Source organism: Priapulus caudatus, unplaced genomic scaffold, assembly GCF_000485595.1.
Source record: "Priapulus caudatus unplaced genomic scaffold, Priapulus_caudatus-5.0.1 Scaffold179, whole genome shotgun sequence".
In the NCBI taxonomy this organism is placed as follows: Eukaryota; Metazoa; Priapulida; class Priapulimorpha; order Priapulimorphida; family Priapulidae; genus Priapulus; species Priapulus caudatus.
The window spans coordinates 273-12,751 of record NW_014577240.1 but is presented as its reverse complement, the minus strand read 5'-3'; the positions used below and the strand labels follow the sequence as shown (position 1 = coordinate 12,751).

The following is a 12,479-nucleotide window of genomic DNA, read 5'->3' as shown; positions in this document are numbered from 1 at the left end:
TAATTATGTATCTCTTTAGCATATCGCAGTAAGTTCATCAATAGATCTCTACCTGACTAATGAAAGCTCTCTCTCTCTCTCTCTCTCTCTCTCTCTCTCGCTCTCGCTCTCTCTCTCTCTCACTCATGCCTTTGCTCTTGTCTCTCTATCGCTCCACGTATCTAGTCCAGTCGAGTATAGGCTATCTATCTATCTATCTCTATTATTTTGAGCATCATTCTTTGAGATTCGTACACCATACACAGCACTTGGCTGAATTCTTTGACTCTATTTCTCTGGCTTATTCCCCAATAAAGGATAGTTGTAGTCGACCTTTGTCCATCTCACCCAACCCATACAATCTTTTTACCAGATATTCAACAACTTATAATTGCCTGGTTGTAGTAAATATGTGCATTGGATTTAGTCACTTGACATACACATATATATGGATATATATATATTCGTCCCTCGGAACGACGAAGACCATCCAGTCATCCTGGGGTTTGACGTCAGGTTTTGTGGGTGCGAAGGTGACCGGTTAGGCCAATCCGCGCCCGGAATTTCTTGTGGCAGTGTGGACAGGGAGGATATGGATATAGATAAGGGTCAGCTGTCAATATAACATCACAAATACTTGCAAGTGGCATACAAGCGTCATGAGTTTAAAATGTCAGACTTTGCACAACAGTTAAAATATGTAAAGGTTACTAAATTTTAGTATTATGATTTCTTACTGTTTCTGATAATGAGGTCCAATAAACATGAGCCCAGTACGGACGTATCAATAAATACCCATTTTTTGCATATATGGTACACAACTTATACATACTTGGTTATTATGGGTGCATTTGATCTACTCATAGTGATGGGAATCGGTTGGAATTTCATCGTCGATCATCGGTTGACGGTTGCACCCAAACGATCGATGATCGAAGATAATTGGTTGAATGTTAGTGGTCGCGGCTACCAGATATTGAAATATATAATATATCATATAATACAATATACTAAAAGCTATGTAACAGTATTATGCTTGCTTATGTTTGGTGTAGGTGAGATTTACTGTCTCCAAGCTGTAAAGTAACCAAGAAAAAACACAAAAATATTTAGTTTGCACATTTTATTTGAAAAAAATTGTTTTAAATTTTCTGTTTTTGATAATCGATCATTTATTTTCATAATTGAGCGCTTAGTTGGTTGCTGCAAACGACTAACTTTCGATTATAATCGATCATCGGGACATCACTATCTACTCATTTTGTACACAAACAGATAGTGATCTGTACTATGTACCACTGTGTCAAGGCTGTGATTTTGTCATCCATATCTGATTTAGAAATATCTGGTTGATATATTTGCCACTTCAGTTTGAAGATGTCACTCCTATTCAGATTATTATAGACTTACAATTTATTTATGCCAACAACCATCTCCTATAATGCTCCTAGTTAATTATCTTGTCATAAATTTATAATTTTTTCTCACCTCAAGATAGCAAGCCATGTCACATCAACCTCATTAACGTTGACATGCTTTACTGACATACACGATAGTAACATTCATTCTGGTGTACGCTGTTACTGTACATCTATAATATCACTTCTGCCCGATTGTCATTTAGTATAATAATATTGGCATATGGTACGGTCATGTTTACAGAAAAGTATGACTACATTGGCAAACTGCTGAGGCCAGGGGAGGCTCCAAGTGAGTATAGTGAGGATGATGAGGAACCAACTACAGCAGCACCCGCTACTAAACCCAAGGACGAATAAACTACTGCGTGAGAAGCCGGCTGACCCTCTTACGAACAACCGATTTGATTGGTACACGTCGTCACCAAAGAGATGTTGTATTAGTTTGGTATATACTACAAACATGACACGATGTAAGATGTAACAGCCATGCTTGGCAGGGCTGGATCGGTGCTTGTCATTTCAGTGTCTTTAAATCAAGTTGAATTTAGTAAAACTAGTGAAAATTGAGAAAGACCGAATTTCCTACGTCCTTTAGTATGACTCAGATGTACTCTTCACATAAGCATTTCCAGTTTTTCATTTGAGCAATAGTTTCCTTCGATTTTAAATGAATTAATTGCATTGGATATTTTAAAACCGTTTCAGTGTTTGGCAGAGAAATGTGTTACAAATCTAATGATAGTGGTTAACATGTCATACGATATGAGACCACAGTGGCTGTTTTAATGAGCAATCATATCGTGACCACCGAGGCATAGACCCGTTCACTGGTCCATCGCGTAAAACTTTAGGAACTGAAATTGTAATTACAAGAGAAAACTGCTTTGGGGTGAATCAGCCTTTATTAACTGTAATCTAATTGTTTTCCATTTGACTTAGTGTTTTAGCCTAGTCAATGCTCTTAACTTGAGCAAATAATATCTAATAGTTTTCTTATTGATTAACGACAATGATATTTCACACCAGTGGTTACTTGGACAAGGTTAAAAATTATGTGGCATGAAACGTTCATGTATCATGATGAGGGCTACCTTATAATAATAAAAATAATTAGTTCAATATATTGTTTTGGAAAAACAGTATATTTTTAAAACGTCTGCTAATACTTTTACAAAGTTATAAATGGATTTGCTTTGAAATTGACAACTAATTGTAATAGAATGTTCTTGAAGTTCTTTGGATTTTGTGTGTGGTCTTATGGCGGGTGTAAATGTTTCCTCTTGCAATATGCTACTAGGTTAGTGAGTGTCTGGCTTACTTATATCCAACTCTGTCATTTTGTGGTTATGTGTTCGAATCAGTATTAGCTACAAAAGGACAGATCGGTATGTGGCCACTGATATACAATTAAACATTGTCGAGTTCGAGGCGATAGGTTGTAGGGTGAGGTGGTACACCATATTGGAGCGTTCCCTGCACTCCAGTACATTGCATAGTGGATGAACATCGTTATATGTATATAATTTGAGAATATGAAATGTAAATCAAGATAAAACTTGAAACGTCTTGAAATTAGAATGCTTTTATAATTTAAATGGTCGTATAAAAAGTTTGTGTTTTGTGTAATAAAGCAGTGTTTCTGTAAAAAAACGTGGATCTGCCTACTATCTGTACATTAATCACTTAGCAGCGAAAATTAGTAGCTCATATGGATGCAGTCAGAAATGTTAGACATTAAATCACAATAGGTTCGTTGTCATGCCACCGTGACGTCATCACTTCGGTACTCTATAGGTATTGATAATGTAGTCACTGGCTTAATTATATTGTTACTGAACAATTAACTTGCCACTACATTCAGTTCATGAACATCTCTTTATTAGTTCTGCAATGACATCTTAATTTTGCATAAATTATCGACTTTACTATGCCATTTGTGCTGTCAGATATTGCAGAAACCGTCATTCCTCCAAGAAAGAACATTTGTGTCACATATATACATTTACATCATAGAAAAACCAATATTTTGTGATGGGGTAGATCTTTTTTAAATATATATTTATATGACATGGAAACTTTTTCAATTTACAGCAATTTACAACAAAATCATTAGCAAATAATATATCACGCCTGAAACGGCAGTGTAATTGAGATTCCGCAACACGACTGAAATCACATCTAAATTACTTTAACTTGTGTTCCTATTCAGATAATAAAGAATTGTATATCATCTTGTTGTTTTCTACAAAACGTGGACACAGCACAGACGTTTCTAATGCACAGAATTTCTGCAGGTCAGTGCAAGCCTGAGATAATTTCCTAACATCTGGTGTCCATTTGCACTGTTCACTGACCAAGATTTGGCCATTAAGTGCACTGCTCACCAAATCACAAATTGACTAATAAATGCTTCTTGCACTGACTGAAGACTGTACTGACAAGCCAGAGCTCACCGACTTTCCAAGCAGAATCCCATCTACAAAATCCTACACTGACCAAAACATAACAACCACTCGGGGCTAGAATGAATATAACATCACGAACATGACAACCTACTTGAAATGAAGGCTTTCATTTAAATTATTACAATGTCACATGTGTCATGTCAGGAACATATTTTCTCTTATTCAATCCAAGACCTGCATTTTATTTATACAAAGTATATGAATATGGTTTCTATAAGAATTAATTTGGCTTTTCCTCATACTGTCATAAAGGAGTAATGTTTGACAGCACTACCTACTAGCTAGCACACTCTTGAGTTTTGGCTTCTTACATTTGTTGTTTTCACTGACAAGCACAGATTTTAAACGTGTCGTTCCGTGGATTTTCCTTCGCAACTCTTCTCGCTCCTTGTCGCTTTGTTCCTCCTGCTTCCTCTTGAAATTACGCATAATCTTCTGCCTAAGTTCTTCTTCTTTTTTCTTTAATACTTCCTGCAAGATAAAGGAAACCTCACATTCACAGCGTTAGACATGGGTGAACTGGAAAAGAAGATACGGTGAAATAAAATCAATGGGATTTCAAAAAACTTAATTTCTGATAGTATCCAAGACTTGTCATGAAATTTAATGGATTAATTTAGATTTATTAAAGTCTCTTGTGACTCCTCTGAACAAAGGTTACTCTAGCAATATGACATAGAGTAAAAAAATAACCAGTAACGTAATTATAAATGGTATATAAATGGTATATGGATATAATATCTACCAACATGCCAACCTCTGCATAATCTAAAACCTACACTCATAGAATTTCAGCTTACCTGCTTCAACTTTAGGTTTTCTTCTTTCCTTTTCTCAACATCAAGGATTCGTTGTTTCTCTTCCTCTATTTGTCTTAACCGTTCCAGCTCACACTCCCTTACCTTTTGTGCAAGGTCCTCCTTAATCTTAATTTCCTAAAACAAAAACAAAGCGTAACTTAATTGTTTTCAGTTCTCCATATATGTAATTGCAATATTAACTTTCAGAGTCATTTTTTCATTCTCACTGTGTGCGTCCAGTGATTGTTATACAAACGAGATGTGCACCCCACACCTTCAGGGTCCTCTCACATGCTAGGTGAATAACCTAATATGCATAGACATACCTCATGCAATTGAATATTAATTTAACGATTGAAAAGATACATACACACTGAACCTAGCTGAAAAAGAGTTACTCTACAGTCCTGACACGTTAGGAGTTATGAAATCATAGACATAGAATAAAATCTGTATATGACGTACAAATCCAAAGCATTCTCTGGTGTTATATTAGTGATGATGGTGCTCCAAACAATTCATATTCCTCAAGCTGATGACAATCTGTTACTCTTACCAGATGGATGGCTGGCGGGCTGGCTGGATGGATGGGTGGATGGATGGATTGATAGATGGATGGGTGGATTGATTATATAGACATATAAATAGAGATGTAGACAGACAGACAGGCAGACGGATAGGTAGATAAATAGATAGATACCAGACAGACATATAGACAGACAGACAGATGGACGAACAGACAGACAGACATACATGGATAAATGAGTTTATTCTGCTTCATTATAAGCCAATCAATACATACAAGTACAAAATAAAAATAGAGATGAGGTGCAAGTAGAGAGAATTAGCAAATGTTTTCAATCCTCATTTCTAGAGATTAAAAGATCACAGATATGCTCATTGATAGAGATCTCAATAACATGAAGTTGCGTCATTAACTGATTTGGTTTGATAAATTTAAGTTATATTATGGAGAGATAACTGTATACGGTCAACATGCAGCATTGCCATACTGGGAACGACTTTTGCGCTTCATCAATAAAACTTACCTTTATTCGTTCAAACAGAACTGTGAGCAGATGGATAGATTCTAGCTTCCTCTGTGCAATTAGAATCTTCCTCTCTTCTCTTGCTATTTTCTCCATCACCTTTCGCTCCTCATCTTCTTGCTTTTTTGTTAACTTACGTTGCCAACGTTTCTCTTCTCTCGTTTTCTGTCTAAACTTTTTTCTGTCATACTTCTCTTTCTTTTTCTTGGCCTTTTCAATTTCCTCTTCATCTTTCTTTCGTCTAAAAATTCGTCATTTATTAAATATGCATTCTTATGCACACAATACATTACATGCTATATTATAAGTTTTTGAATTTTTGTGTGTGGCTCGAAGACCAATGTTACAGTAATGTTATAGACTTTTACATAACACATTCTGCCAACTATATATGCGAGTCAACATTAGGATACTTTTCACCCTACAAATCAAATGTGCACAATGTAAGGCCGTTCTTTTATAAGTTATCACATAAAATATTCACATAACTGCCGTCACCATTTCCCAGAAGTACACTGAAAAGTAGAAATATTACCTTTCCTCCTCTTTCTTTCGTTCTTCTTCCTCCCTCTCCTTACGAACTCTGTCCTCTCTCTCTTTTTCTAACTGATCTAGTTTCTCACGTTCTAGCCTTCGTTTCCTAATGTGCTTATCGCCAAGGTGCTTGGTCTTGTCAAAGTCAATCTAAGTAAGCAAAAATAACATGTAAGTTTTGTATTTCTTTAGAAAATTAATAAAAGATACAGAATAATGAGCAGGAATACATGGTGGTAACAACCTGCATTGTGATACTTAGGGTTACGTAAACTTGCCACATTCGGGTATCATAAATTCGCAATTTATACACAATGTCCACTTAACTCACGATACCAAACAAAAATTTGACATACCCTAATATGTCCTGCATATATGTTATGTATACCACATAATTAAACAACTAATATATATGTTTGGCAGCATTTACTTACACTCATGCCCTGCATCTAATGTACTCCACAGGAAGGATACTAATTCATTTTTTTAACTCTTTTCCATGTTACATCGTTTAAAAGTCAATATATATGTTCGTCAATATTTACTAGAATTAATTATAACATTGATACCAGGACAAATGGCAGGATCACCTTACCTACTTCTTTTGGTTATAAGAACATATCTCTAATTACGTAATAGAAGTCAATAGCCTCGTTCACACGAGACCTCATATTTCTGAAATACCGGATTTGCGAAATACCGTATCTGAGACAAATACGCGGCCGAGCGTTCACACGCTGATTCGCAGCTCCCGAAATACGGTATTTGCGAGCTGCGAGCTGCTTTAAACAATCAAGCGAACAATGCGAAATAAACAATGCAATGCGCACCAACTGCCGATAAAATACGTAGACTGGTCCGCGATCGACAGTTCCACTCGCGTTACACTAGAACTGTCGAGCGCGGACCAGTCTATAAAATACGTGGCTTCAGAAATCCGGTATTTAGCGTTCACACGAGGAAATGCGCGGTCCAAGAAATCCGGTATTTCTCAAGCACGGCAAATTATTCGGGGTCTGGGAAGCCTCGTATTTACATGAAATACCGGATCTGTTTAGATACCGTATTTCTTGGGCCTCGTATTTTGCCTCGTGTGAACGCTAAATACCGGATTTCTTGCTACGTGTGAACGCTAAATACCGGATTTCTTGCTACGTGTGAACGCGGCTAATAATGCAACATGATTCACGTTACGAAATTTCATGTTACAAACGTTTTTTTCTGGAACACATCACTTGATGCAGGGTATTACTGTGCAAAATAGATATCAAAACAAACCTTAATGTTAGCCGAGTAGGCTTTCCCGTCGTCATCCTTAAATAACATCTTCTGGCCCCGTAGCACTGTCATACACCGGACGAAGGCCACGTACTCTTTGTACTGAACAAACGCGTCAAAGAACAGGTCCTGTCCGAAAGAAAATGTCTGAATGCCCTGCAGGTTTGTGATTTCCCTGCGATATGGGTCCAAGCATGGAATGTCTACGCATCTCACTTCCCCAAACGTGGAGAACACTTGCCGCAGGATGAAGTCACTAGGGCGGTCCTTCAATTTTTTGTGTCGGTCCGCAAACCACTTAGTTGGAAGTCCTTGCATGTGGATCGTGTCAGGTCTCTCACCTGGCCTCATTTCGTTCATGTTCTTTGCATCTCGGAAGAAAGACTCCCAGTCGTGTCGCGAAGGAAAAGGCACCTTGCTTTCACACGCTCGAATCTTCAGTTGCTCCGTGAAGCCGCTTAATTTCATCGTCTTGCCATCTAGTCTCGCTATCACTGGTGGAATCACACTCTTGTTCTCCATCTCCGCCTCGAATCGCACAAACTCAAGTGCACTTTTCGTGACTTTCAGAATATTAAACGGGTCCGGTTTAACCATTTCTTTCAGTTTCTCCATGACTTCCCAGTTGGAAATAGATTTTCCAGGAGTTTTGAGTTGCGGCATTTGAACGGTGATGTTCAACTTTGAGATTGGCTTGAGATAGAGTCCCTGTTGTGGAAATAGGCTCTGAGCCTCCGTAATGTCATTACATAGTGTTGGTGCATTAGCCATGGTGATCCCTTTGATTTAGTTGAATCGACTGCTATCTCACAAAAGCACTGGTGGTGTCAGCTTTGCATAAGAGCCATCTGCCTAAAACATTAAAAACAAACATGACAATGCAGAAAATTTTAATAGAAGTACACAAAAAGAAAAAAAAATAAAAAAACAAGTGCGCGCGGAGCGACAGCGCTCATTCTAACGTCTACTGCGGTGACTCTGTGGTGGAGTGGGGATTCTAGTAAACCCTGTTTGCCAAATGTGTTCACATACGCTGCCGAAACAGTGGAAGGCACAGGGATGGTATCAGGAACCTTCTCGAAGGAATGTCGTTGGGATCGTTATGAAAGTTGCCACGAGATGGCGGCAGTTACGCTTAAGTGTCTTAAGATTAAAGATGGAAGCTCCCATCGTACGTAGTAGCAACAACTATTTGCAAGACAGAATAGGTAAGCACTCATCCATTTACCTACGCAATTACAGGCTGAAATAGAGAGCTGCCACCTGTAACTAATTAACGCAGGCCCAAACATACACAGTACTATCACCACCACCTTTGACCTTTGACCCCCCGCTTCGACATCCCAACTCGTTTTCGGATTACCCCCCCACGTCCCAAATATCGTGACCGTACGTCGAGCAGTTAAGATTTGTGCCCAACTGTTGACAGACGGAAGGCCGGACGCACGCTCATGCGATTCTACAAGCTGCATCTGACTATGTCAGATGAGCTAAAAACAGCTCACAATAACAAGCCTATTTCATCAGATTCCTTCTAACTAGACTTCTAATAAGACTGAATCAGAACACACTAAATGCCCTTATGGTGGTGTCTGTGGAAGGCCCATCAGTTCAGGACTTCCCCTTCCATGAGGCAGCAGATGCCTGGGCAGCAATTAGGAAAAAGAAACTGGGAATTTAAAGCCTTTATTACGAGATTTGATTTTCTACTCAGCAACGGCGCTCAATCCAAATAAAATATAGCGAAATATAGTTTCACCTTATAGTATATTTATTTGCATTTTTTGCACATTGCTTTATAACATTTTACTGGTTACATTCACACTAGTATACAAATTGAACAATAAAAAATGACTCATCACTCATGACTCTTGACTCAACCCAAATTATTTTGAAATATAGGTCATAAATTTTGTGCAAAAATGCTCCAAAATAAGGCTCAGATTGCACCAGAGAGCATCTAAAATCCCTGAGCTTCCAGGGCTCTGGCCGCAAGTGACTTCTCCCCTTCGCGCTTGTGGTGTGTGCTTCGCGCACATAATTTCACGTAATATCTAAAGTACTCCTCTAAAGTTCCCAGTTTTACATGTTTGAATTGTAGGTTGTGGAACACGTCGTTGAATCTACTGAACGGCATTTACGTAGAATTATTAATCGATAGGATATAGAAATTCTATTAGAATGCACAAACATTGTGACTTTGGTGGTAGTAAATTCATCTCGTATTTATTTACCATCACTTTACTGTTTAAGTCAGGGATGAGAATGGCCAATGACAAAAAACACTGAAAATGGCCGGGGGTCTAGGGGGCCGCCTTATGCCCCCTTGTGGGGTGCAGTGGGGATTTCCTGAAGCTGAGAGACAATCACATAATTATGAGCCTTCAAGTGGCCTCAGATTGAAATAAAAAGCTCTAAAATCCCATGTTTACTCACTGAATTGTTTTACTGAAAATAATTTTTAGTCTTAAATCAGGCGAGTGCCGAAGGCACTTGACCCAAATGGCAAAGGCGTTTGAGGGGGTGGGAACAGAAGGGGATGCCTCCCCTAAAGCGCGGGGGGGTCGCAACCTCCCCCCAAGAAAAATGGATGCTCTGTGCTGCATTCATAAGGTGCACATAAGGATGCGCATGGGGCACGTTCATTAATATGTAGGGGTGGGAAATTATGGGATGAGAGCGCAATTTTTACACAAATAAAATCAAAATTCGGACAAGTAAAAATTGCTTCTTGTTGCCGGACAGGACAACCACATCTGAAAATAAGCGTTGAGGCCTGGATCAATAAAGACACGCCGCGACGGACACTACGAGAGCCAAAACCGGGTCCAAAACATATCCTTCCCCCCCTGATATTTTCTCATCGAATTTACACAGATCTCATTCTCAAGGACGGCCCTGGCGCCCACAAAAAAACACGGAAATTTGCGGATCCGCGGAGAATTCTCATCCCTGTTAAATGTTCCAAGTGCCTGTGGGCTAGATGGTAGCAACATATTTTTGAGTGATGGTGCAACACCAGGGTTCTCCGAGCTTTTAAATTATAGCATGGGGTGCTATTCACTGCTAGGGGGGTCCGGGGGCATGCCACCCCGGAAAATTTTTAAATTGTAGAAGCTCTGAGATGCAATCTGGGACACTCTGTGTGTAAATTTGAAGCACTGCATGTGGGGTAAAAATGTTTGTTTTGCATGGGCAAAGCCATCGAAAAATTCAAAATAATTAATGGAATAAAAATACCAAAATGTAGGGGTGAACTTGCTGGTTTGCTGGTTCCAAATCGAGTTCACCTCTCATAAATAAATAAAAAAAATGGCAGGAGTGGTCGGTAAGTGTACCAGTCTACTATACCTCGTGTTAGACTGGGTTACAGTGCCCTGCAATAATGCCGTTGGAAATTAATTCACGATTACGATTTCTTGATGAGCTAGAAAACACTCGGATTTGAAGTATGAAAATGAATATTATTGTGCCAGCTAGCCTACACCAGTTGGTTGGGATTGATTGTCAATTCAGATGCAAAATATTTAAAGCAAAAGGTTATACACCATAGATTAATTTTGGTACTATAACACGCGTATATAACATAGCCGAGTCGGTTTAGATTTAGTGTTATGGTTAGAGATAGGGATAGGGATAGGGTGACTGTTTGTACTTGTGCGTGGGACTGCCGTACCCGTAACCCGACCAGGCTGTGTGACTAACGTCAATACATATTCTAACCCTAGCAATACCGTTTCCTGGAGCTACCGTACCCGTAGCATTGAGACCAACGTGTATTAACTGTTTGAACTTCTTGTGTATACACCAGCATGGCGGCTATGATATTTAGCATGGCGGGTGCATTTTAGGATGGCGGGGCTCGGCGATAGCCTGGTGGGCCGCCAGGCTATAAGTGCCCTTGGAGAACCCTGAACACATATGCAATACACTTGTATCAGATACAAGATTCAAAGGATGTAACGTTCAATAGGAGAACGTCAGAGTGGAAGCTGATGCTAATAATTGTAGAAAACAACACTAACCAATTTAAGTCGTTAAACTGTAGAGCAAAGGCTGTAGTAGTAGTAGTACTAGTAGTACAACAAGAACTTTAGATTAGACGGGTTTGTTTAGATAACAACCACTAAACCTAAGCCGACCAGGCTGTGTGACTAACGTCAATACACCTACAATTGCTAGGGTATCTAACCCTAGCAATACCGTTTCTTGGAGCAACCACTGAACCATGATCATGCAGTTTCACAAAAGCTCCGTACCATAGCAACTAGTCTGTAGTCACTATCATATGCATAGAGGTAGACCAAGAAAGGTCAAGTAGTTGAAGTAAGTAATGTAGGTAGGGAAACTATAGTAGTAACTTGTAAGTCGCACGAAATTGTCATATCTTTGATAATCATAAACTTATCATAGTTGCGACACCTACTGACCTAGGTCTACATCCAGCTTCTCAATTATTGAGTCAATGACTACAATATCTTTGGCTTTCAATACGTTTAACCCCGAATTGGAACAAAATAATAACAATTAAATTCAAGATCAGTCACACCATTTCCAGGGTTACGACAGGTGATTCATTTCAGAAAGAATATTAACAGGTTATTTACAAATTTACGACTTTACTGAGAAAGATACACAAACCTGACATTGCCATTAAAATAAGGATGGTCTTTTGTTAAAAATATTTTTCTTCTAGTATCGTATCGTATCGTACATAACTTGTCGCTTCAGGTTCAGCCACAGACAATGCTACGTTTACTCTGTGACTATGTTCCCGTGGGGCGGTTCCGTTGGGTGGGGCGGTCCGGTGGGTGTGGTTCCGTGGGGCGGCCACGGCAGCCCCGTTTCATCCCGTGGACAAAACGGGATGAACGTGAGACAACGCGGGGGGACGGAATGGGCAAACGTGACAGGCCGTGCATGATTACCGTGGATGCTGCGCCAGATTTTTAA

General features: G+C 39.2%; 2 protein-coding genes across 7 annotated transcripts in view; one reads left to right on the top strand and one right to left on the bottom strand.

Moving 5' to 3' along the window:
• Positions 1-3,054, top strand: part of LOC106806787 (membrane-associated progesterone receptor component 1-like) — a 6,143-nt gene extending 3,089 nt beyond the window's left edge. Inside the window, exon 3 of the mRNA XM_014808862.1 lies at positions 1,642-3,054. Within this exon, the coding sequence (XP_014664348.1) occupies positions 1,642-1,757 (116 nt within the window). The 3' untranslated portion in view covers positions 1,758-3,054. The remainder of the gene's footprint in view (positions 1-1,641) is intronic.
• Positions 3,055-3,424: 370 nt separating this feature from the next.
• Positions 3,425-12,262, bottom strand: LOC106806785 (A-kinase anchor protein 17A-like). 6 transcript variants are annotated; one of them, XM_014808860.1, is made up of 6 exons: positions 12,168-12,262; positions 7,527-8,378; positions 6,250-6,398; positions 5,715-5,955; positions 4,666-4,800; positions 3,425-4,336 (listed from the first exon to the last, which is right to left on the bottom strand). In XM_014808860.1, the coding sequence occupies exons 2-6, from the start codon at positions 8,295-8,297 to the stop codon at positions 4,136-4,138; spliced, it is 1,497 nt and encodes a 498-aa protein (XP_014664346.1). In that variant the 5' UTR covers positions 8,298-8,378; positions 12,168-12,262; the 3' UTR covers positions 3,425-4,135. The 6 variants fall into 6 exon arrangements, with proteins under 6 accessions (XP_014664346.1, XP_014664347.1, XP_014664343.1 ...); XM_014808861.1 differs by having other exon boundaries at positions 7,527-8,374; positions 12,168-12,260; XM_014808857.1 differs by having other exon boundaries at positions 11,953-12,190.
• Positions 12,263-12,479: the final 217 nt, after the last annotated feature.